This window comes from Siniperca chuatsi, linkage group LG11, assembly GCF_020085105.1.
Source record: "Siniperca chuatsi isolate FFG_IHB_CAS linkage group LG11, ASM2008510v1, whole genome shotgun sequence".
Classification (NCBI taxonomy): domain Eukaryota; kingdom Metazoa; phylum Chordata; class Actinopteri; order Centrarchiformes; family Sinipercidae; genus Siniperca; species Siniperca chuatsi.
Genome location: NC_058052.1, coordinates 490,571 through 517,107, shown reverse-complemented (window position 1 = coordinate 517,107; position 26,537 = coordinate 490,571). Strand labels below are relative to the sequence as shown.

General features: G+C 41.1%; 1 protein-coding gene across 1 annotated transcript in view; it reads left to right on the top strand.

Moving 5' to 3' along the window:
• ndst2a (N-deacetylase/N-sulfotransferase (heparan glucosaminyl) 2a) overlaps nucleotides 1-26,537 on the top strand; it is a 44,028-nt gene that overhangs the window by 13,173 nt on the left and 4,318 nt on the right. The window contains exons 2-13 of the mRNA XM_044213038.1: nucleotides 11,098-11,148; nucleotides 11,443-13,062; nucleotides 15,999-16,086; nucleotides 17,610-17,764; nucleotides 18,244-18,429; nucleotides 20,175-20,303; nucleotides 21,473-21,655; nucleotides 22,045-22,141; nucleotides 22,240-22,363; nucleotides 23,241-23,415; nucleotides 23,752-23,922; nucleotides 26,046-26,155. Coding sequence (XP_044068973.1) covers nucleotides 11,989-13,062; nucleotides 15,999-16,086; nucleotides 17,610-17,764; nucleotides 18,244-18,429; nucleotides 20,175-20,303; nucleotides 21,473-21,655; nucleotides 22,045-22,141; nucleotides 22,240-22,363; nucleotides 23,241-23,415; nucleotides 23,752-23,922; nucleotides 26,046-26,155 — 2,492 coding nt within the window. The 5' untranslated portion in view covers nucleotides 11,098-11,148; nucleotides 11,443-11,988. The remainder of the gene's footprint in view (nucleotides 1-11,097; nucleotides 11,149-11,442; nucleotides 13,063-15,998; nucleotides 16,087-17,609; nucleotides 17,765-18,243; nucleotides 18,430-20,174; nucleotides 20,304-21,472; nucleotides 21,656-22,044; nucleotides 22,142-22,239; nucleotides 22,364-23,240; nucleotides 23,416-23,751; nucleotides 23,923-26,045; nucleotides 26,156-26,537) is intronic.

The window sequence follows — 26,537 nt, the reverse complement described above, 5'->3', positions numbered from 1 at the left end:
AAATACCACCTAGAATTTTTAAAATAGTAGAAATGTAATTGTAGTGTTAATAATGATGATAATGATGATGATGATGATGATGATGATGACAGCTATAGGAAAAATAATGTCAGTATTAGTAACAGAGCCAATAACAACAACTGTAGTAGCAGTTGGCGAGCAGGAACACGGGGGCAGCAGGCGGCCCACAACCACAGATCCAGACTCTGCAGGAACGCAGGTGGCCCACAACCACAGATCCAGACTCTGCAGGAACAGCAGCAGGTGGGCCCACAACCACAGATCCAGACTCTGCAGCTCCGGAGGCAGAAATACCTGCTGAAAGCGACAGAAGGAGAGAGAGAGAAACGAGAAAGCACAGAACTACGGGAGAGAGATGTCGAGTTAGTAACATGCAGTAATGGGATAAAAATGCATACAGATGGAGAGGGAGAGAGGAAAGAGGTGCACCATGGGAAGTCTCCCAGCAGTCTAGGCCTATAGCAGCATAACTAAGGGATGGTTCAGGACTCACTCAAGCCAGCCCTAACTATAAGCTTTATCAAAGAGGAAAGTCTTAAGCCTACTCTTAAATATGGAGATGAATAACAGTGTGCAAGTCTACGGGAGCCATACGTATTGAGCAGGAAGTGTCGAGGTGTGCAGAAAATTTGGATACGGACTCCACAGTCTTGTCCATGGACTTGATTTTTATTTTTTTATTTTTTTAGCACATTTTGCTCTGCTCTTCCGATAGCATCCATTAAGCCTGGTTGTCATGTCAGAGTCTGCATTTGTCATATCGGGAGTGGTCCATCCAGACAAGTCAGACGCTTCCTCACCAGATCTAGGCCACATGTTTTTGGGCATTGTGTTGTGGTGAAAAGTTGGTAAAACTTTACACAAGCGGCGCAGTGTGCTTTGGCTTTAATCTAATAAGACAGCAGTGGGAGTTTATTTTACTTAATTCAATTTCAACAGGTTGTTTGCCCTAAGCGCGAGTTTAAAAAAGTGCGTCTTCACATGTCGCTGCTCCCCCTGTATATCGTGATTGTGTATTTTAAATTATGAACTTATTCCACATATTTGTCAGTTGTGTCTAAACAGAGAGTGAGAGAGATGAGCAGACGCACACACCATGATAAAGAATAGCTCTACGTGTGATTAGAAAATAGCAGAGGAGCAGAATCACTTGACTGGTGCGGAGAAATGCGCTTCTGGTGTGAACAGCCAGGCAAGCTTCACAACGCTTCTGCCTCCTCTCTGGACCCGGCCTTAGACGATCTGACAAGCACTAATTTGAAGTATACTGAGGCCTTTGTATACTGTCCCATTTTATGTACACATTTCAGTTTTTACCCAAAAAGCACCAAGGGGATTAACTGCCAGCAGTGAAGAGACGTACCATCATATTGAACTGGCTTAACTGTTTTGTATGGGAACAAAAAAGATTTTAAATAAACATAAGGTGAACTGAAGCAACAGCACAAATTGCTGCTATTTTAACCAGTGCAGCTGTTAAATTAGTCAATGTCTTTGACACGTTAGTAAAAACATGCATATGCTTCCCTCTTTATTCTTCCCTTTTTCAATAGAGAGAAACTGTGTTGCAGAGGCAGGTTCAAACACAACACAACTCCAGTGGTGTAAAAGAAGAAATACCACAATGAATGCATAAGAAAATTTGGGTCCCATCCAGACTTCCTGTGTTTGGCAGTTTTTCAGAAGCACGTCTCATCTTTCTCTCTTTCCTCTTCTCTTCTGCTCCCCTTGCCTGTACACTTTCCTGTCCTTGCCTCCTCTCTTCTTTCTCCTCATCTGTCCCTCCATGAGGTCTCCTGTCCTCTTCCATCCCTATGTTTGATCCATGTCCCCTCTCTGTCTGCCAAGATAAACAAACACTTAATAATTAAAGGTGGTATTGATAACATTGATAACATCCAGCCACTAGATGACACTGAAATTCCATTCCATTTCAGTGTTTGCCAGTCTTTCGTGATAGAGTAATGAATTACATTGTAAATGCTATTAAAACCCACGGCGCTCGACATTAGACAGACAGCTACAGTAAAAGTTGACATTAGCTAGCATTAGTGTTGGTGTAGTGTTGACCTAATATTAGTCGAAGTGTTTTCTTGCTGAAAATAAATCTCATAGCGGATTATTAAACAGCTGAGCACCACACAGCAACAATGGCTACAGGGAGAAAGGACGACTGTATGATCATGTCATTATTTTCAGATTTTTATATTAATGTGGGCGTACCGTAGCTGTTGAGCTCAACGCAGCTGGCCACGTGGCTAGCTAGCCAAAAGTACCTCAGCGTGTCTCATAACAGGGCTAATGTTAAACTGCTATATGAGATGACACCCTCAATAACAGTCACGTTTTGGGTCTAAACATATAATAAGCACATTTACAGTAGTTAGGAACATTAATTTACCTTCAACATTACACATAAGTCATATATTGGGATCCCAAGTCCACTCCGTTCTTAAAGAAGAGCGACCGTCTTTTCATAAGCGGACCAGTCCGCCACTGGCCCGGACGGACCAGTGACTGGCCAATCAAGTTGCCCTGCATAAACTTGTACTGGCCCCGGGCAATTGGTAATGTCGGACCCTGGCCCACTTCTAAATCTCCTCTGATACACATCTTTGTTATAACGTTACATTGTTTGAGGGAACTATAAAGTTAGATAACTGGATGGAACCGTCACTAATGCTAACGTAGCTGCTCAGGGATTGAAGCTGTTATTTTTGTAATTTGGATTATTGTCCGCTTTCAGTCACTGTGGGTGTATGTGTGTTAATGTCTGTCAAACTGTATTTTGTAGTAACGTACAAGTGCCACAAGATGGCAATAGCTACATTTGAAGTACCATACGGAACCGTGCAAGTCACTGAATTTTCCACAACACATTCCTGCAAATGTTTCACAATAAAAGCCTTGTTAGGAAATGAAGGGATTCTGTCCACTAAAACCCTACAGGGCTTTTAATTTGAAATGAATACAGAAAGTATTGAATTTGTGTTAACAGCATAATGCTGTAACAAAAGTTTATCAGGGCAAACAGGAACAGATCAGAAAACAAGAAGGCTTCATACCAAAATATGACCAAACATACTTATCAAACAGAGGGAATTAGAAATAAAGGCCCATCTCTAATAAGCCTGCTTCAAATAAAGCCTCTGCACAGCATAAACCACATATATATTGAGGAAGTGGATCAGATGATTGATCACGGAATGTTGTTTTCTTTTGTGTTTTTTTGTTTTTTCTTTGGCGGCAATACGTTATCAACGGAAACACTGATACCATTACTGCGACTACTCGCGACTAGTAGCATGCTAGTCGGCTTAGCCCAGTTAGCCAGGTTAGTCAAGTTCCTGTAGTGTCGCTGCCTCCACATGGCAAACACAAATGAGAGACCTGGAGCTGGAGGATCCTTCCATGACATTTAGATCCACTGTATGGGAGCATAACAGTCTCCTGATTAGTTACGATGGGCAGCGATTAGTGTCAAACTATATGCCGACATTGTTCAACTGAAGTCGGGTATGTCTGTGGAAACACCTCAAACATGTCATTTACGACAGCATTACCCAAATGTATTGATTAGCGAGACAAAACCAGACTGGAAGGCGAGTCCTTCTCCCCACAGCGTTCAGGCAGCCTCTCACTGCAGATTCAGCCTGTGCCAATGTAATAACTAATGCTATATATCGCTGCAGATATGCGACTATACTCGGCCATAATTTCAATCCAGAATCCAGAATTTAAGCATATGGTCAGAGTGCTTGAGCCCTGTCACAATGTGTCTTCACGTGTGCATTTTAGTCAGGCCATTGTGCTGCCGTGTGTAAACCAGCGCAAGCTGCAATTGTTCAGGAATTATCAGCAGGTCATAGTCGAATGATGGAGCATTACTGACATTTGTGCTATTTATTTTGTTATTTATTTTTTCTTATGCCAGTATTTGAGTGCCTTAACTGTTATAGTAAGAATGAGCCACTGTTGAATGTTTACATTTCTTTGTTTTCCCTGCTGTACTGAAACGTACCTAACCGTGACCCTAAAACCAAGGTACATACCGAACCGTGAATTTTGTGTGCCATTTATATTGTGATCATTTTTTGGGTCATACTGATCTTCAATTTGTCACTGTTGTGATTGATTTAAGAGCAGACAGTCTACTTCCTGCAGCCCTCTGTCTGTCATCTCATTTTCTTCTGTAGTCCCCCCCTAAGGCTTTATGAAACTAGAAAGATAAAGAAGCAGCTGTGGGCTATTTTGCAAGGCCAAAATAAATTACATTATTACTAGGCCAAGCTGTTTGCTTTCAGGAGGCATTTTACATATATAAATTATACTATCTTATCTAAATATTAAGAATCATCAGAATACTTATTTTAATTTTGTGCTTGCCAATCAGAAATTTCACTTCTAAGGTGTGTCTAATTGGACATTTTGAGAATCATTGTTCTATTCAGGTGATACTAAAGCTTAAGGATGAACGTTGGGTGTTTGCTTGAATGACAGTTATCTTATTACAATCAGTTGTGGTGGTTGGATTTCAATGTCATTCCTTATTCAAACTTGCAAACAGGCCCTTAAGTCGCTTAAATGTTAGCACTGTGTCCTCAAAAGACAAAAGTCCTGGTCTTGTCTGTGTAGAAATATTATTTAGTCTGCTTTTGTGGATTTCCCTCCTACACTTGTTTCTTCAGTTTTCTCCTGGATTGATGAGACAGAAGCCACAGAGTATCTCCTACATCCTGAGGATGAGCTACAGCCAATTAATTGTTAGGTATCCTCTGTGCTTTAAAGTAGGAGGTCCTTTCATTGCTGCAGTCTGATGTGTTGTTTTACTTGTAATTTTTTACCTAATTGTCCTTTTGAATTGTTTCATTTCCAGCCCAATATACACAACAAGGTAACCTGACTTATATTTTTATCTAGTTACTGTTTGGGTATGATGGCGGTGAGAAGGGACGCTGTCAGCTCCACTTCCTTTTGTAGATCAGTGTAGCCCACAACTTAAAACATAAGGTTGTTCACATTTTCACAAGTTCACCACACAGAATGTTTGTTTGTGCAAAGTGCAGAAATGTGCAAGTGCATAGCTGTTTGATATTTGTATGAACTAGTAGGGAATGAAAATCCACAGTCAGACAAAAATGTAAAATATTTTAGTCACCTTATATTTTTATGAGGTGAACAAACTATTGGCTTTAACCCTTTCAATATATGCTTGCCAACACTACTTTGGTCCAAAACTGTTTCACCCCTTGACATTCAGCACATTTACATGCACACAAGAAACCAGGTTACTTGGGGAAATGAGGTTATGCGAGAGATTGTGTGTACCAGTTAGAAACCTGGTTGCGTGTATACATAGCCAAGAAAATCAGCTTTCTCCAAGAGAAATCCAGCTGGGAAAATTAGGTACTACCCCGATTTAGAGAAACCAGGTTTCTCATATATTGAAGAAATCAGACTACTGCGGGAAAGCTGACTGTAACCTGGTAGCTGGTATGGAGCAAGGACAGTGACTTCAGATTTTGGCATTGAATTAAAATGTGGCATTGAAAACAAAACCTGAACTAAAAAAGCAAACATTGGCATTGAAACAAGTATTGGCACTGAAAAAAGTTCCACTGAAAAATAAAACACATGCATAAAAAAAAAAAAGTTAAAGAAAGAATGTTACATGCTTGTTCATTTTTGAACATGTAGGTAAAATTTTCTTTTGTTTCGATATTTTTATTTTGATTAGGCCTGTCAGTTATTACATGATCGCCTGATCACGATTATTTTGCATAATCATTAGATTCCACAATCAAGGGAAGTTTGGCAGTTGAATAATATTTATTATTATTATTTACATGTTGATATATTTTAATCCAGGTCTACTCTATATAATCACGCTCTCCTTGCCCTCCTTAAGGGGAGGCCTTAAACCCCTCCATGCCAAAATGGAGAATTGAAAATGAAAACCACTGTCACTGAAAAGAAACTGGAACTTGCAGATTTCTGAGTCATACAAAGAATTGACAGTACAGCAGAAACAGAAACTGCTAATTGAAATAGCATGAAGTTTATTTTAAGCCTTGGGTTAGGGTTAACAGTTACGGAGCACAGTTCACATAAATCTGGAAGACAACATTTTACTTCCTAAACTTTTGTCTTTTATAGCTTTGATGAGCATGCTCCAAAATGAGTTAATAGGTGTGAAAGCATGAGTCAGTCTGAGATTGTGATCAGCTCTGTCTCAACAGAGCCATTTTCTTCTTACAAATCCAATTTTCAATGGACCCATTACTCACTGGCTCCATTTAGAATGACCTTTGAATGAAAGGCTTTTCTGTATCAGCCACAGAGTTGGTTAAAGGATCCTTTTACTGAGTTTCTCCTGTTCCTCTGAATGTTTAAGCCAGCACGTAGGAATAATTCAGTTATTATTATAAAACCACTTACTTGCCTGAGCAGTGTGCTCCTTCTCAGCACATAATTCAATTCCGTTAAATTTTATTTATATAGCGCCAATTCATAACAGACGTTCTCTCATTGCACTTTTCCTATAGAGCAGGTCTAGACCGTACTCTTTATAATATTATTTACAGAGACCCAACAAATCCCACCATGAGCAAGCATTTGGCGACAGTGGCAAGGAAAAACTTCCTTTAAGAGGCAGAAACCTCGAGCAGAACCAGACTCAATATGAGAGAATAATAATAAAATAGTAAATAGTAATAATGTAATTGTAGTGTTGTTATTATTATTATTATTATAATAATAATAATAGCAGCAGCTATAGAAATAATAATGTCAGCATTAGTAACAGTAACAGAACTGTAGTTGCAGTTGTACAAGGAACTGCAGCAGGTGGCCCACAACCACAGATCCAGACTCTGCAGCTCCAGAGGCAGAAATACCTGCTGAAAGCGACAGAAGGAGAGAGGCGAGAGACGAGAAAACACAAAACTACGGGAGAGAGATGATGTCGGGTTAGTAACATGCAGTAATGGGATAAAATTGCATACAGATGGAGAGGGAGAGAGGAAAGAGGTGCATCATGGGAAGTCTCCTGCCAGTCTAGGTCTATAACAGCATAACTAAGGGATGGTTCAGGACTCACCTGAGCCAGCCCTAACTACAAGCTTTATCAAAGAGGAAAGTCTTAAGCCTACTCTTAAATGTGGAGATGGTGTCTGCCTCCCGAACCCAAATTGGGACCTGATTCCACAGGAGAGGAGCTTGATAACTGAAGGCTCTGGCTGCCATTCTACTTTTGGAGACTCTAGGTCTAGTCTAACCACAAGTAACCCTGCATCCTGGGAGCGCAGTGTTCTAGTCGGATAATATGGTATTATGAGATCTTTAAGATACGATAGTGCCTGACCATTAAGAGCTTTGTAGGTGAGGAGAAGGATTTTAAATTCTATTCTGGATTTTACAGGGAGCCAGTGCAGAGAAGCTAATATTGGAGAAATATGATCTCTTTTCCTAGTTCTTGTCAGTACACGTGCCGCAGCATTCTGGATCAACCAGCTTAGTGCGGTTGCTTTAATGCCTATTGAATGTTCCAGTCTCTGCATTAGGATGTGATGGTCACTGGTGTCGAATGCAGCACTAAGATCTAACAAGACAAGTCCCTTGTCTGATGCAATTAAAAGATCATTTGTAATTTTCACCAGTGCTGTGAGGTGTAATGGCACATTTGAAACAATCTGATGGATAGAGTCACGATACAATATTATTGCTATTTTAAACATTTAGCGAATATGCTAAGTATTGTGATAACATATATTACAATTTATTTTTCAACTGCAAATTATGTCCCCAAAGGAAAACTTTAATGCCTGTTTTATCTAATAAGATAATGTTTTCAGTCTTTTCAACTCAGTTTTGACCAACTTCCTACCAGTCGCGCTCACCGTGACCTCTGCTGATCTCACCAGAGAAAACTCAGCACCATCTAGACTGGAAAAGCAATTGATTTTATTGCAGTACCAAAAGGTCATTTTTTTGTGGCTGCAATATTAATAGTTTATATAATAAAAGATAGATACCATATTATATCTGTATATCGATATAATATTGTCATGCAAAATAACGCGATACTACTCTGTATTGATTTTTACCCCACCCCTAGTAACTGGACTGTTGTAATGTCAGATACAGGATTGATTTCTCTTCAGGGTGCAGGTTAGATTACCTTCATGTAACTGATTTGATGTGTTAGGGTAATACTGAAGGTGTCTATTACAACCCACTGCCTGTAATTTTGCACTGGATAAAACACTGTTCAGAAGATGAACATACTTAACAAGGAACATCACACTTCAGCTTCAATAACTACACCCATCTGGTGTTACCCAGTTTTTTAATGAATGAGCTTAATGTGGCTTTATCAGCAGTAATATACCCACAAAAATGTTTTTGAAATTTGACCTTCTGTTCTTTACAAATATCTGTGCAGCAATAGGTTTGTTTTTAAAATTAATCATTCTTTGGCAGGCTTGATAAAACTGAGTCACAAATGGTCCTACATAGGGGAAACACTAAAATTCCAGTCATTGCTCTGTAGTGGTGGAGAGCTGCTACTTCCTACTATGGGTGTGATGGTATCAAATTTTCACATTACAATTATTGTGGTCAAACATATCATGGTAATAATCAAACTTTATTGCTACTACTGCTGAAATATGGTAAAATTACTTGACGCCATGTTTGGACTTTATTTAACACTGAACAGTGAACCATATACTGTAAATTCAAAAAGTTAAACATAACAAAGTTGGTTGTGAAAAATTCACGACAATTGACAGGGATTTAACTTTGAATGAGTGTCTGTGTCTCTCAGATTTTACTCTTCCATACATTATCTGATTTCTTTTGGGCTTTAATGGTTAAAATCATTTTTTAAAAGGCAAAACCTTTCTAATCTACACAGAATGTGACAGTGATGGACCATGGCAGACTTTAATTGGTTCTTACAAGCCTTTAGCACAGGTGGTACCAGCCTACCTACCTACATACTATGTCCACAAAGACACAAATGTAACAAAGGTGTTATTGGTCTCGTTCTCCTCCATTTGTCCAGTGGTGCAAGCTGTGTGTCCCCTCCAAAGCTGTAATGAAACTTTTACCACAGGCAGAGATGAAGCGGACCTGGAAAAGAACACCTAACCAGTGTGATTGCATTGTCCCTCTGACCTTTCGACCCCCAGACCTCTGTCTCCACTCTTAGGCCAAATGTTTTACCTGTACACAAGAAATATCAAAACCTGATGAGCAGATTACCATGATAATGAAGGTGACAGAGCTGAAGGGAGAAGCAGGGTGTTTGTGAGTAAACCCTGCAGTAAGGTGGAGAATTCAGTAGAATTGAAATGGTGAAATAAGAAATAATTTGCTAGAAATAGGTTAATGTAGTCTTTCAAATATTAATATAATTTCCATTAATATTTTTCAGGATTTTTGTCATTTCGTCAAGAATATTGTTATCGCAGAAATACCCTGAAACATTGTGATTGCCCATCCCTACTCTGGATCTTCATGTCCTCCATACTGCTGGTTCTGTGCTGGTTCCCCAGTGTTGCTGCTGCTGGCTGTTCTTCGTTGATCCCAGAGGAGTGTTCAGCTCTACTCAGTAATCCATTGAACAGCAGATGCTCATTATGACCACGGTCTCCTCACACTGCTCCTCCAGCCTCCCGCACTCCATTTGTTATCTATTCCTCCCCCTCATCTTCCTCACCTTCAATCCATCTGTCTGTCTCTGTCTGGCATTTCATTATGCAGCGCTCGTAGGCCTCAGACACCGAGTGGTAGTGTTTAGATGCCTTGTGTGGCATGATTCTCTCACACACAGAGGCTGAACAAAATTATAAGAACAGTCTATTGTTACAGCCACCTATGTGAAGCAACTTTCACATGCAGTTTGCCACATATTGAAATTTGGGGTTTTTTTAGGCATCTTGCCCAATTACATAGTTTTCCATTGTTTGTGACTGATGCACCAACAATTCAGTCAGTGGTTCTTTAGGTTTTTGTCCAACAAAAGTTAATGACAGATTTCAGTAGAAAGTCAAACACAAAACAGAAAAAAAATTCTTATTTAAAAATAAAAACAGTTTTGCTCATTCAGAAAAATAAATGACAAAGGAAACACAATGTGAATTGAGCATGGTAGCTTATGTCCTGTATGTGTGTGACTTGAGGTAACAGGCAGGGCGATGGTAATGTACAATACATAAAGGAAAGTGTGTGTAAACCACTGTTTATGAATCATTGATGGACCTCGGTGATAGCAGTGCATTATTAATATCAGTTCTGGGCATTGGGTGCACTGTGTCGATAACATGTTTTGCTTTTTATTTAGCGTGGGTAGTTAGGGCTTAAGTATTAGAGATCTGCATGCACACTTCGACTTCCGTCATGTTCAGCTTGTAAAATTGGTCATCATCTTGGAATAAATGGTATTTTGTACTCCAACAAGTATGGGAAGTTATAACCTAGTGACAGCTGCACCCAGTAGCCCCACAGCTGTATTAATTCATGAATATGATTTCTTTAATTTTCAGATACATTTTCAACATACAGTAATAACCATAATTATAACATCACACATGAGTTTAACACTATAATTTGTCAAAAACACAAATTTTATTGGGCACCCACTCTTGTTTCCACGTCCCGGGGAAACCTGTCAACATCACTGCTCGTTTTTATTCTTGTAGGAAGAATATGAGATTATTTTCACCCACATTACTGTTTTTGTGGACCAGGAGAGTTTCATGTCCATCTAAGCCTTTAAGTGCTCCAACTGTCTGTCAGCTATCTATGGGGAAAATGGATGTGACTTTTTTTCTTCTGGACGCTCCAAATAACTTCTCCTACTTCAGAACTCTGTAGGATAAGTATATAAAGGGACAAGGCCTCGCTTGTCTTCATTTCATGTTGAAAGTTTGCGTTTTTCTCAAACTGTATGAAGCTTCTTGGATTTGTTATTTTTAAAAAATAAACAGGACAATAAGAAATCTCAATCTCGCCAACATGGTTCTTTTCTCTCTTCCCTCTTCCTTTCTCCTCTCTGTCTCTTTCCTGCAGGGGTCTTCCAGATTTGGATCAGAAGGTTTTCAGATCTGCAGTGTTTTCCAGGTGAGACTTACAGACCTTTCTCAATCTACAACATATGTGGTCCAGTAATTCTGATTCATCAATTAGTCCCTTCTTCAGAAGGAGAAGCCTTTTCTTTGGGTTTTGGTAGAGTATTTCTTTAACTGCATATGTTCTAAAATTTAAACATTACCCTCAGAATTGCACAGAACTGCTATAAGAACTGCATGTTGAATAACAACGTACTTCTTCCCTCTTATCCTTCCGTACCCCCTTCACTTGGTCCTTTTCCCCTCTTCTTTCTTCCCCTCATCCTTCTCTGTGCTCATCCTCTAGGTGTCTTTTTCCGGGATGTCCAGACTAGATGGCCTGAGGGGGTTCAACCCCAAAGCAAAGACCACCAGCACAGACACTCCAACTGCTGAGAGACTACACAGGCATCTACAGATGGACACATTCACATGTAGAGACACCTGCACAGCAGCTTGAAATACAGAAGTGACCAAGCAGCAAACAGCTCAGGCTGAACTTTGTCTGAGGACCAGTTGGGTCCTGAATCAGGTTCAGAGATCACCTGTGTTGGTGTTTGACATTCCATCCATCAAATAATCATCTATCCTTCTCTCTCTCCTGCTTTCAATTCAGTCGTCTGAGAGGGTTTTTTGCGCTGCAGAGCTAGAAGTGGAGAACAGGTAATGGATGATGCTGGCCATGGTGACCTAGTGTAAATGGCTATTCCTCAGCACAGCTCAGTGCCAGTATCTACTGCTCGATCTTCTGCCTCCACTCCCCCCTCCTCTCACCCCTACTCCACCTCTCTGCTGTCCTTCCCTGTTCGCCGCTGCTGCTTGCTGCCCAGTCCTGCCTCTCCCCTCCAACACCATGGTGGGTGCAGGCTTGGGTGTGTGGAAGCTAATGCGAGGTGTCCGTCAGCTGGAGCTTCACCGCCTCATCCTGGCACTTATCATCTTTTGCTTGCTGTCCATGGCCTTCCTAGCTTACTACGTCTCCAACAGCCCCAAAATCAAGGAGGCCCCCCCTTTACCCTTTAGTGACTGTGCTGGAGGAGGGGGGATGTCACCTGGAGTGAGTACTGGGGCAGCCGGAGGAGGCCCAGGTGTCCAGAGGGCACCACTTTTCCTTCCCCCTCGCCAGGGCCGACTACGGCAGGTGAAGGCCGTGGACAATTCCAGGACACAGCCCGTAGTTCTGGTGTTTGTTGAGAGCATCTACTCCCAGCTGGGCCAGGAGATTGTAGCCATATTAGAGTCTAGCCGCTTCCACTACCGGACGGAGATTGCTCCTGGTAAAGGTGACATGCCCACATTGACGGAGCATAACCGCGGACGCTACACACTCATCATCTATGAAAATGTGTTGAAATATGTCAATCTGGATGCATGGAACCGTGACTTGCTGGACAAGTATTGTGCTGAGTATGGAGTAGGTGTCATTGGCTTCTTCAAAGCTAATGAAAATTCTCTTCTCAGTGCACAGCTTAAAGGCTTCCCCCTCTTTCTACACTCACACCTGGGACTCAGGGACTACCGCATCAACCCCAATGCTCCTCTACTCTACATCACCAAGCCCAACCAGGTGGAGCAGGGGTCTTTACCAGGGGATGACTGGACCATTTTCCAGTCCAACCACTCTACCTATGAACCAGTACTTCTGGCAAGCACCAAGTCCTCTGATGCACTGGCACATTTTGGACCCAGCCCCTTGCGGGCCCTCCATGCCACAGTGGTCCAGGACTTGGGGCTCCATGATGGCATTCAAAGAGTTCTTTTTGGGAATAATCTCAACTATTGGCTTCACAAGCTGGTGTTTGTAGACGCCATTGCCTACCTGACAGGGAAGAGACTGTGTTTGTCCTTGGACCGCCACATCCTGGTGGACGTGGATGATATATTTGTTGGCAAGGAGGGAACCCGTATGAAGGTGTCGGACGTAGAGGTGGGTATGCTTTGTCATCCATAGTCACACAAGAGACCACAAATGATCAGACATTAACTTTAGTTGACTCTCACATTGCATAGTATGTCAATAATAAAAATGTATCAAATGATAATGTTAAAACAATATGATGATGTGAAGGGGGTCGCTCGTAGTGATGAACCTCCGGAGAATTATCAGCTGACTGTGCAGCTCCCATTGTCCTTACAGAGCTTTATAGTGAGTTTCAGCTCGTTGTTTATCCGTCCACCCACAGCTTCACAGTTCTGGTTCCCTCTCAGCTCTCAGAGCGTCATTTTCAGAGAAAAAGCTGTAAAAAGCCTCTGAACACGAGCCGCTCAGCAGCAAACAGCAGACAGGCTCAGCCAGAGAGCAGCTGCTGAACATAGCGGAGCATCTAGCAGCTAAAGAGCCAGATATTTCCCTCAGCAGCTGCTGGAGACCAAACACTGAGCTAACAGAGAGAAGACTGGACTGACCTTCATCAGGTGACACAAACACAAATTCACCATATCAACTTAAAATGTGATATGTCAATGTTGTGTTCACAACTTGTTTCTGCTGAAAACAAGTAGCTAAAAAATTGCAGGTTAAAAGGACCATACCAGCATGTTTAAGCCAAATAACGACTCACTGCTTATCCTTACGTTAGCACCAGTCAATTCCCAAAACATGCAGCCATATTTTAGCTTTTGTAATATTTTGCCCAAATGTTTAAATTTACAAAATGACATGTTCAGGTTATGCACCCACCTTAGAATGTAGTGTTTCTCCTGCCAAAACACACATCTGCATTTATAACTCATGGGTGTAATGATTTCGCTCATAAAAAATATATAGGTAAACTTTCCTTCTCTGTAGTTCCGTGTTGGATCTGTCAGCAGGACAGATGTCCCACTTACGAGTAGTTTTGATTGGACAAACTTTGCTTTGTGAAACACCCCACGTTTCTGACCAAAACATTGTAGCTAGGAGGGATGAACAACTTTGTTAACTTTCCTGTGTACGTACTTACTTAGAGAGAACTGAAATCGGGATGGTTTGTCACACATGTAGCTTCATCCACTGCATCGCTGCCTTGCTCTAACTTCTACTGGTGGTTCCAAAATGTCCCGTTCCTGTTGTGAATTACATCGTTTGGCATGTCTTAGAAGTACACCAGCAGCTGCCGTCTGTTGGTTCCAGAGGCTGGTGTTCTGCTTGATCTGATGATGTAGCAACAGTGTCTCCTCTTCTTGTCCTTTCCCTGTCTCACTCGGCTCGCCTCAGCATCATTTCCTTCCTGGTATGCTCAGGCTCAAACAGATACGGTACAACAGTAGCTCTGTAGAAAGTGTAATCATCTTGTTCGTCAGAGCTCCTTATCATCATATTCCCTTTTTTTTTTTTGTTGTGAGAGCATCACTACTTTGCAGTGTTACTTCTTTGCAAACTACTGTTTGTTAACTAAATAGTATGCAGGTCTTCACCCCTGATCATCCAATGATAGGGCACATCTGAGTTCGATGTAGAGGAAGGGTGCGTTTATGGCTGTCGTGTAGCTAAAATGATCTTACACTCAAAATAATAGACCATTCATCAAAGTTTTTACGAAATTCATGTGTGATAATTATTTGTATTCCTTGTTGAGTTTCCAAACCTTGTGACTTATAAATGCAGTGCTATGTGGCAACTGAATGGTGAAGCTCTGTCGTCAGACCTTCCCTTCTGCATGTGAATACTCCGTGATTTTAACACTATCAAAACGCTTAATGAAAACCAGTGCGGGTGTGTGTTTCATTATGATGCATTAGCTATGTTGAGCAAGTTTCAAGTCTCTGCGAGCCGATTTGATATTGTACTAAAATGAACTGAAACCAATGGGCTTCTGGAAAGTAAGAAAAACACATTCCAGCGCCACTTGCATGAATTGGGAAAGGGTTGTCAGTAATGTAAGTTGTAAGCACATGAGGTTTTACTGGGCTTATTGTGCAAAAGCACTCGTATAATCATTTAAGTATGCGCGTGGAGATTAATGGCTCGTGCTATAAGTTGTGAGGATTTTTAATTAGGTTTGTGTCAGCTGTGACTGTACAAGTAAAAAGCTAGCATTAGCATTTATGGAGACGTATATTAATGGAACTCTTGTAGTCTTTTATATTGTTAATTGCTGCACTTAGAAAAGATGTGACAAATTGTCACCACCACGCTTATATCAGAGGGCTTCACCAACACTGAGCAGAGAAAAACAAAGTGTAACAAGTCTGGAACAGCTGCTGGATATGGCCCGGCTAATCAAGAGAATAGCTGCATTGATTTAGAGGTGTAGAGCTCTGCCTCGAAGCTGCTGATGGTGAAGGAGCTATTGATTGATGTTAATTATATGCTGGCTTTGAGAACTGTTTAGCTTGTCTTTGGCTTGGTTTTACATAACCAATGCAAATCTGATCTCTTCTTAAATTTTATTTCCACCACTCTTAATGCCTTCTCCTTTTTGAACAAAGCATGGAGCTGTACAGTGGTTTGCAGGAAATACAGTGGCTCAGTAATTTGGACTGTCTTAAGGAGCAAGGACCAGGTTCAAATCTCAGACCTGGACCTCTCCGTGAGTTTCGATGTTCTTCTGTTGTGTTAGTGTGGATTTCTTCCTGGCAGTCAGGATTGCTCTCGTTGTCAAAAGAGGCCCAGGTCAGATGAATTGTAAACAAAATGTTGCGTTGGTGTAACTGTAAGTGACTGCTTGTCCTGTGACGGACCTGTCGAGGATGTACCCCGCCTTTCACACACTGCATGCTCATTTCAGTCTTTGTGAGACTTATGGGTAAGAATTTAGCTGCCTTGTTGGATCATTGAGGTTAAGCAACAATGGTTTATAATTTTCTTGAATAACTATGAAATAAAGTAATGTTGTCACTGAGTAAGTGTGAACTTGGGGCGTATTTTTCATCCTTTCACAGGCATTGCTCAACACTCAAAACAAGCTGAGAGCACTGGTCCCTGATTTCACCTTCAACTTGGGATTTTCTGGAAAGTTCTATCACACAGGTATGGAACATCTGACATTACTGTATCAGCACAGCTTTCTGTTTGACACTTTCTCTCATCATACAGCTTTGGATCTTTCCCTTTGTATCTGTGAAGAGGAATGTTTAAAAAATGCAGCACTAGTGTCATGAATGTGTCATCTCTGCCTTCACCTTTAACCCAACAATCTTTCGTGGGAATTTGCAATGTTGGGATTGTAAGAATTGGTTATTTATTTTTCTTATTTTTTTAACCTTTTTAATCCTGGAAGGCCCTGTTCACACACGCTTCTAAACCTTCACACCACAGTCTCATCTTAGCCGCCACTGAGCAGCTCCACTGGAGCAGTTGGGGGTTACGAGCCTTGCTCAAGGGCACCACTATACTAACTTTGAATATAAAAACTCATATGTTCAGATACCGTCTCACACACATGATAGAATTCACAGTGTTATGAGTCTGTTTAATTCAGCATGTATCTGTTCCACCAACCAGTGCGTATTTTAATGCTAAAATAGCAGAGCTAAGCAACGGAGGCTGGCAGTGACTCCAGTTGAGGCAACAAAATCCAAAATGAGAAAACTTCAAGTAGGGAAAGCATGTAAATTCGGAAATACAGTTTCTCTTTATGGATTATATTGATGCCAAATTGACAAGAAGACTGTCGACATATGACGCCTTTTATCTTGTGTTTCTAGAGTCACGTGATTTTGCGGACATGTAAGGAATTATTAATGTCAGATTTCTTAAAGGGAGTTTGGCGTAATATTTTCCCAGGGAGCTTCAGCTTAATTCAACCTGCTAACACTGTATGTAGCCTATATTATTAATGTTTTGTCACCACCAGAGAAACACTAAGTGCTAAAGTATGATAAGGTTGTCTGACGTTGACTGCGGTTAGTTATCAGATAACTGTGCTCAGTTTCTAGTAAATGTGTTTTTAAACTACTTTCCTAATGAAACATGATGTGCTTGATGATGTTATGACTCCTGATGAAACCCTTTAGCTTCCCTTTTTAACATTTATTGACCCAGAAAAAGCTCATTTTTCTCTGTATAATATGACCTCTTTCTGTCAGCTGCTGTGTGTCTGCAGTGCATTTACAGACTTGGGATTTGATATGTTGAATTTTCAGATATATTTTCAACATACAGTAATAACCATAATTATAACACCAAACATGGGTTTAACTTTACAATTTGTCAAAAAACACAAATGTTATTGGGCCCCCACTCTAATGACCACCTAAGTTTTCTCTTAGCCGAACTAATGACGAATCAAGGTCATCGTGTAATTGTGACCGATTCCATTCGTCATCTCAGGGTATCTGCCAGAAGTGCGTACCCCTCTGATAGCAGTAAAATTGTTTTCACAGAGTTAAAATATTGATCCCTCTCTGTGTGGAGCTCAGTGGAATCATTTTATGTAAAGTAGAAACATGAGGCCAGAATTTGCTGTGGCACTAAAAACTGAGTGAATGTAACTGATCGCAGAAGCATTCAGTATTATACGGACATAGAAACGCTTGTATGTGTGTTTTCAGGCACTGATGAGGAGGATCGGGGAGATGACATGCTGCTGCAACACAGGATGGACTTCTGGTGGTTTCCTCACATGTGGAGCCACATGCAGCCTCACCTCTTTCACAACGTCAGCGTCTTGGCTGAGCAGATGAGGCTCAACAAGATCTTTGCTCAGGTTAGCTGCACCAATACACTGCAGACATGGCCAGCGTCACAGTGCGCAGCCACATGACTTGTGCACAGCTACATGGAGAGTGGAAGGAGCATGTAGCTTTGTGGCTACATGAATGCTCAACTAAAGGAGTTTGTAGCAAGAGGATTGGTGTGTCTGGTTACAAAAATAGTCAACCGTGTGGCACTGCATTGCTAGTGGGAGGACTATTTGGCTTTGTGAGTAGTGTCTGCTTTAAAGAGTATTCCGATCTTTTTTCACATTTTCTTGTGTAATAGAGTCCTTAAAGGCGTTTGGAGCAACAGCGCTGGCAGAAGTGAACGTTTTTAGGAAAGTTGGGTATTTACACCTGCATACGGGTCGTTTCTGCTTCCTTGCCTCTTTGCTCGTTTCTCTCTTGACCATAACTTTCTTCTCCATTTACCTTCTTTCCTGTCCCCCCTGCTGCCCCCTGTCCTCGCTCCACACCTCCCTCTCTCCAGGAGCATGGCATCCCAACAGATATGGGATATGCAGTGGCTCCGCATCACTCTGGGGTTTACCCAGTTCACAGCCAGCTCTACGAGGCCTGGAAGTCTGTGTGGAGCATCAAGGTGACCAGCACTGAGGAATACCCCCATCTGAGACCAGCTCGATACCGTCGTGGCTTCATCCACAATGGGATCCAGGTCAGTCTACAGTCCTTGATCATTACTTGCATTCCAATAATGTTCCCATGGTTAAACTTTTCTCCACACTGACACACTTTTCAGTCAAAAACAAAGGTAAATGTGGAAGTTATAGTGAAACATAGCAGCTCTGCACAGCTGAGCTGTCCTTTTCTGTGCAGCAGCATGGAGACACTTGAACACAAAATAGTTCTCTGTGAAAACTGTCCAACAGGGTTTGTGGATTAACCCGAGTAACAGTGACGTTATTTCTGAAAATCACCTTTGAGTTATTCAAATGTACGTTTTGGATACTTTGAGCACCACAAATGGAATACCATTTATCTCCATTCTATTCAGTTCAATTCAGTTGTATTTATATAGCACCAATTCATGACAGAAGGTTTCTCATTGCACTTTTCCTATAGAGCAGCTCTAGACCGAACTCTTTATATCAGATTTAGTCTTAGCAGATAGCGATGGAACTTCGCTTCACTGCACTTCACCTGAATCATCACACAGTCATTGGTAATTGTTTTCAGTGCAGCGTGGTAACAAGACTCAGTTCAGTGTCACATAGACATCAGTATCAAATATCACATAATAAAAAATAAAATAATTCATAGTACTTAGACAGAGCAACCTGCACATTCAGAAGCATAGTGCATAGATGCAGTATATTCCAGAATGTTTTGTTGGACAAAGACCAGTAGCACCTGCCAGAGGGCAGAAGTGGAGCCGGTAGTGAGCAGGGCCAGAGAGGACTTTACTTTCGGTTTGCCTCCGCAGTGTAACACAGGGACAGGTACTGGATGCACCCTCCAGTCTTTTCCGGCTGACAGTGTATTTGAGGGTCGTGAATACAGCAGGAGCAGCGTTTTGATTCGTTAGTTGCCCATCTTGCAAATACTGTGTGGATCAAAGCCAAATGCTTTGCTGCTGTTTGGTCATAAGCCTGTACTTTTATTTATGAAAAGACACCAAATTACATTTTTTCTGGAGAAAATAAAGGGTAATCTGCTGTTAACAGGTCTGATTTGATATGGATTTTTATTGGATTTTTTATACACAGTACAGCTGCGAAGTGAGCACAAAGCCACCAGTAACCCTGCATTAAAATGAATAAAGCAATTTAAATGTCCTGCATTAAGATAATGGTTTTGTGTCACAGCTTTCCTTTAATGCTCTCCAATAATCAGTATTTTGCCCTGCAGTATTTTATGTCCGAGGAGGAGGAGGAGGAGGAGGAGGAGTTTCATTGGGAATCTGTTGGGATGGATTTGGCCTTTCTGCATCTCCAGCAGGAAAAAATACTGACGTTCAAATGTTGTTTTCCACCAACAGCAGCACCTGCAAAATACTATTTTTTACTTTGACTTTTTTTTACCCTTGTGCGTCGTCGCTCGCAGATGCATACTGACACATCATAAATTGAGAGTGCTTTGTTTATTTTGAATGCTGTGCAGTTCCAGCGTTTTAATGGAGTGCAATGGAGCATTTGAGAGCAGTACCCAGAGCAAACAAACAAGGATCAAAAATGGATCAGGGTTTATATAGCTGTACATATCGATCAAACAATGCCTGGGTTAGCCACAATGCCACAATGCGGGGCATTGTCCAGTATTCTCCTGGCTTAACCCCGACGTCCTGATCTAATAAAGTAGTGATAACAGCTAAAATGTCACCAATTTGTACATGTCCACGAAGACAGAGACCAAAGAACACACACACAACCAAACAACTAATGATCTCCTTGTGTGTTTTAGGTGTTGCCCAGGCAGACCTGTGGTCTGTTCACCCATACAATCTTCTATAACGAATACCCAGGAGGCTCAAAGGAGCTGGACAAGAGCATCAGAGGAGGAGAGCTCTTCCTCACTGTCCTCCTCAACCCTGTACGAAAACCACCCCCATGCACACACCTGAGCTGTAGACTTGAGACTTGGACTCGAGTCGCAAGTCTCAAGTCGACTCAACTTGAACTCGTCTGCTGAGACTCGACTTGACTTGGTGACTCATAAATACTGACCAATGCAATAGTTTCCCCTCCTCTAGTTCCTACTCTTACTTATTAAAAAAGCTCCCTTTTTGTTTTTGTTAAATATTTAAGATTATTATTAATATGTTTTGATTTGTCCATCGTATTAGTTATTAGAAATAACCTGATTTTATGCCACCCACCCTGTTTTAAACAAGATGTGGGGGGGGCAGCCGCCTGTGTGTGGAATTTGTGATAAAAATATTGGATAAAATGTTTTTGTGCAAACGCTCCTACAGCTAATGATAAATGATCTTAACTGCTGAGAAGGCTGTGTGAAGTAACTGTAACATACCTGTAACGCATGCACAATGGTTCATGCGTCTTGTAAACACAGCCGGGACGCTAAAGCAATAATAATTAGGGAGCGCAGTCCCATTCAGGATCAGGACTGAGCCTGGTTTTAATGGGACCAAGCAGAGATGTGTTAAGATCACAACCAGGAGCGCTGATGTACAGAAACACCACGATGTTCCAATCAGGCAGAAGCTCATCGTGGGGCTTTTTGCTGCACCTTCATTTTGAGTGCTCTCACTGAACTATTTGACACATACATATGCTTTGATTCATTACTTGCAACTGGACATTAAATGTCCTGTTTCCATTAAATAAATTAGTATTTGATGTGATATTGACTATTGTTATGTAGAAATGCTCATACTGACTTTGATAAACTGGAAAAACTTGTTTTTTGACTTGCATCCAGTCAAAGACTTGAGACTGGACTGGACTTGGTTCGAAAGACTTAAAACAGCTCTAACACACACACACACACACACACACACAAGTTGAACTCATCTGTTTTTCTTGTGCTACCCAATCTCACTTGGCCTGATTTGTTTGTAATAAATGTTTTGTTGAATGGTTTTGCATGTTTAGATATGTTGCTATATTGTTTAGTGTGAACTAAATTGGGATAATTATTCTGCTAAATTTGTGTCTTGGAAACACTAACAGATCTTGCTCGTTTGCAGCCAACATGTTTCTGTGTGAAAACCAACAGTACATTGTGCCCTCTCAACCCAGATCAGTATCTTCATGACCCACCTGTCTAACTATGGCAATGATCGGCTGGGTCTGTACACCTTTGAGTCTTTGGTGAAGTTTGTCCAGTGCTGGACCAACCTCAGGCTGCAGACATTGCCCCCCGTTCAGCTCGCTGAGAAATACTTCCAGATCTTCCCTGAGGAGAGAGACCCACTCTGGCAGGTCAGTATATTGATTTTGCTTCTGAAAACTTACAGATCATATTTTGCAGACAATTGTTTGAGATTCTTTTTAAATTTAGGAAAGAGATTAGGAAAATACTTTGATTATAATTGAATCAATTATAATTCAATCATAGTAAATCATTTAATCATGCAAAAACTCAAATGTTGTTTGTCCTGGTGAAAGTAAAAGCCACCGCTGTAAGTGGGACATGTGACGTCCATGTGACTATTTGAGTGACAGAATTCAAATACTAATAAGTGAGGCGATCTTGTGCACAAGGCAGCCAAGGCGTGAACAGAAACACATGTAGCAGGAACACTGGAAGCATGGGCTTGAGTGTACTTGCTTCTTGATGTGATAAAAAGTGAATTATTATTATTTTTCAGAACCCTTGTCATGACAAGAGACACAAAGATATCTGGTCTAAAGAAAAGACCTGTGACCGACTCCCCAAGTTCCTCGTCATTGGACCACAGAAAACCGGTACCACGCTCTCTCTCTCTCCGTTTTCAGCTTTATCTCTGTCTATAAATCATTCCATATACCTTTCATTATTATAAATGTCTTGTCTTTACTCAAAGGCACTACAGCGCTCCATTCATTCCTGAGCCTCCACCCAGCAATCACCTGCTCCTTCCCCAGCCCCACCACCTTCGAGGAGATCCAGTTCTTCAGTGGAGCAAACTATGACAATGGGATTGACTGGTAAAGACAGAACTACCACGTGCTGTACACTGTCTTCACAAGTCCTCGATACTAAGTCATAACCTGAACACATGTCTAAATCTTTTTGAATTGTTTTGTTTGTTTCTTATTTTCTTTAGATGTCTTGTTTTCTAAGGTTCAATTTGGCAGAACAGGTGCTTGCAGGGGCTTAAAGGATAGGCTCAGATTTTAATACACTGTGTACATGTGTTAGGGTCACTATGGTTAATCATTCCTCCTCTCCATACTGGCCATGAAGTGATCTTTCTAACATGGCTACACTGTAAAAGAAGGGGGACAAAATCCACAGTCCAAAGTTATAGTCGTTTTTAGTATAAAATTCCCTCTTAGTGTTTCCTGTGGGGGTGGGGGTATCTCCTGGTAGTCGCATGCAGGTTTGTTGCTGGGACACTAAAGCTACATGCGACTGCCAGGACAAAGAGACCCACTAAAGACTAAATGACGAAAATCCCCAAACACAAAGCCAAAGCTTCAAAACAACAGTGTTAAAGTCCTGGATTGACCAGTCAGAGTCCAGGACCTTGGTGCAGTCCAGAGTCTGTGTCTGCGATGTTTGCTCACAGAGCCGTGTAGTGAAGAAGAAGGTGCTAAACTGCTGCCAAAGGCGTCTCTTCTACATACTGACTTAAGGGTGTGAATACTTAATACTATATTTGTTTAATATTTGTCCTTAGAGCTCAACAAGCTGATCAACACTGTTTGACGCTGAAGAGTCTTTTCTGTTGAGTAATGTCCTAAATGACAGGGATTCAGATGCTAACACAATACAGCTGAAGTGAAATGGCCTGGGAATGTGAATACGTTTGTAGGCACTAGCAAATTAGAACTAGTACTACTAGTGTTGTCTTCTCCTCAGGTACATGGACTTCTTCCCATTCCCTTCCAATGTCAGCACAGATTTCATGTTTGAAAAGAGTGCCAACTATTTTGACACAGAGGTAGCTCCTAAGAGAGCTGCTGCCCTGCTTCCCAGAGCCAAAATCCTGGCAGTGCTCATCAACCCGTCTGACAGGGCTTACTCCTGGTACCAGGTGAGAACCTTTACACACTCTGCTGGTAAAGTTCAGTTCAGTTTATATAGCGCCAGTTCATCTCAGTAAAACTGTACACACATCCAGTATCCAGAAGTGTGTGTGTGTGTGTGTGTGTGTGTGTGTGTGTGCTGTTTCTGACTTAGGCTACCTTTGCAGACACATTTCAGACTAAAGACCAGTTAACTGGGGACAGCTTGTCCAATTGGGGGTAGGGTTAGGGTTAGGGAAGTAGTGGTTATGGTAAGTCTGCAGGAAGTGAATGTAAGTCTATGTAATGTCCTCTGAAGTGATGGAAACACGACTGTGTGTGTGTGTGTGTGTTATTGACCACAGCACCAGAGGGCCCACCAGGACCCTGCAGCCCTCAACAACACTTTCCATGCAGTGGTGACGGCAGGCCTCTCAGCCCCCAGGGACGTGCTGGCCCTTCAGAGACGCTGCCTTAATCCCGGGGCCTATGCTACTCACCTGGAGCGCTGGCTGCAACACTACCAGCCCAGCCAGGTAACACACGATGGAGCAGGTGGACATTAGTATGGTTCACAGGCTACAGCTGCTTTCCATCCAGGTATTTTTACATAACGTGTCAAATTAGAAAGGATGATTTGAAATGGTATAATATTATTAATGCTTCACTTCACACAGCCTTTTATGCTCATTTGAAGTTATTTGTGTGTGTTTACTTTGTGGATGAATTCCCTGCTAAATGGAAATGCTTTTGTCAAGACAATACTTCTCTACCATAGGCGTGGGTTCACAAATTGTTTTCTTTATTGCAAAATGGCTTGAAACCGTCTCAACCTAACTGAAACATCTGGAAGAAGAACATCAGCATTGGGGAATAATAACATCTATCTACATAGGAATGGCGGTACATTAGATTAGCCTGTTAGTGAGAAGTCTCCACTAATAGCAGAACATAAGTTACCATCTCCGTTGCCAGTTTCCTTGGGAAGACCTGGTGATACCGTTGGTGGTGCTGGGACAGCTGTAATCCTACTTGCAGTGGTAGCTATTAATAAAGTTACAATATCAGAATCAGAATCAGAAATACTTTATTGATCCCCGAAGGGAAACTCTTTGTTACAGTAGCTCGCCTTTACGTCAGTGCACACAGGAGAAAGTACTAGAAAACGATATGATACACTATAAACACTATAAAACAGGTCAGAAATAAATTAAAATATATCATTAATAATTAAAATAAATAATAAATAATTCTTATTAAAATAATAATTAATAATTAAAATAAATAATATACTTCACAATCACAACATAAAACATGAACCATAGGGAACGACAAAATAAAACAGCAGCAACCTCGAAGATTTGTACGAGCTACAAAATTTCTGCAAACCTTCTAACAAGTCGTTTAATATTTTCACGTGTTCTCTGTCCTGAGATGTTGTGAACCAGGAAGAACCTAAAAATGCATAGTAATTATTCAGTAACATTACAGCAGTCTGTACTTTTACATGATTAACCTGAAGGGCTTTTTGACGGTGACTCTGCAGAGCTAAATCAAATCAAGCCAAGTCAGTGAAGCACACCTCCCTGGTGATAGCATACTGAGGATGGATGGACAACTGCTTTGCTTTAATGTCTAACATGTACTTTACTCTGTTGCCCCCTACTGTCCAGTTACAGATGTAACACTCTAGACATAACCTATGGACAGAATATTAAGCTACTTGCTGAGAGAGCGGATGGTTTTTGTTGCTATAGATACCATTCAGCACAGTAACACATCTGGTGCCAGTTAAGGATATGTTAAAGAGAAATGGAAGCTTACAGGTATGATCTTAGCTAATTAAGATAAGGCTTTATTGATCCCCATAGGGGCAATTTGGTTGTTGCAGCAGCAAAAGACAGAAATAAGTACAAATAAATAGGGAAAGTAAAAATTAAATAATAAGAGGTGTAAGAAAACTAGAATAAAAATACAAGTAAAAATAGAAACCATACAAGAGCCATTAAAGACAAAGGTGGGGTGATTAATAGCCGCGAGTCAGCCAGTAAGTTAAGAATAATATATATAATATATATTGTGTTTAAGTAATGATACTTAGTGTTTGTCTGTATTAATATAGCAATATAATAGAGATATAGTATATCATGTAGTAAGACAATATGACGTAATGTAGTACAGCATAGTATGGGATATGAGATATAAGGTGCAATATAATATAACATAATATATATAATATATAGTATAGTACAGCAATATAACATAAATATCAAATATATGGTATAGTATGGTGTAATATGAAATAAGTATAGTATAATATATGAAAAGATATATCAAATATATAAATATTAGTATAATAAGTATATAAATCAGTCAGATGAGTGTGTGCCAAAGCTCTTTACATTAAATTTCAATAAGTTGTCATAATCTGCATGATGTATTCATACATTCATTCATACATACATACATACATACATACATTCGCTCGCTCGCTCGCTCGCCTGAGGAGGGCTAGTTTGGTCCAAACAGCTCTGAAATGAGAGGAAACTTTGTAGTTGCATGGAAGCAGTACTAGTTCCTTCTTTCATAAAGGTATCATCTACCATTGTCCAGATACGAATCATGGATGACACTGTGTGTGTGTGTGTGTGTGTTGTAGTTGCAAATCGTGGACGGGGCCCTGCTGCGGTCCAACCCAGCACTGGTGATGGAGGGAATCCAGAGGTTCCTCAGTGTCACTCCCATCTTCAACTACACCCAGGCTCTAATGTTTGTAATGCACACACACACACACACACACACACACATGTACAATCACACATATACACACTGTTAATCTAGAGAACCTGTATACTTAAAGGTCCAGTGTGGAACATTTAGGGGGCTCCATCGGCAGAAGTACGTTCTCATCAGTGTAGAATCACCTGAAAATAAGAATCATTGTGTTTTCGTTCACTTAGAATCAGCCTTTATATCTGCAGAGGGAGCGGGTCCCCTTCCACGGAGGCCGCCATGTTGCACCGCCATGTTTCTACAGTAGCCCAGAACGGACAAACCAAACACTGGCTCTAGAGAGGGCCGTTTGCGTTTTTCACGTTCACGAGTTTCACGGCCACCGTAGTTTCTCCTCCACGCCTGGAGAGGGGGGGGG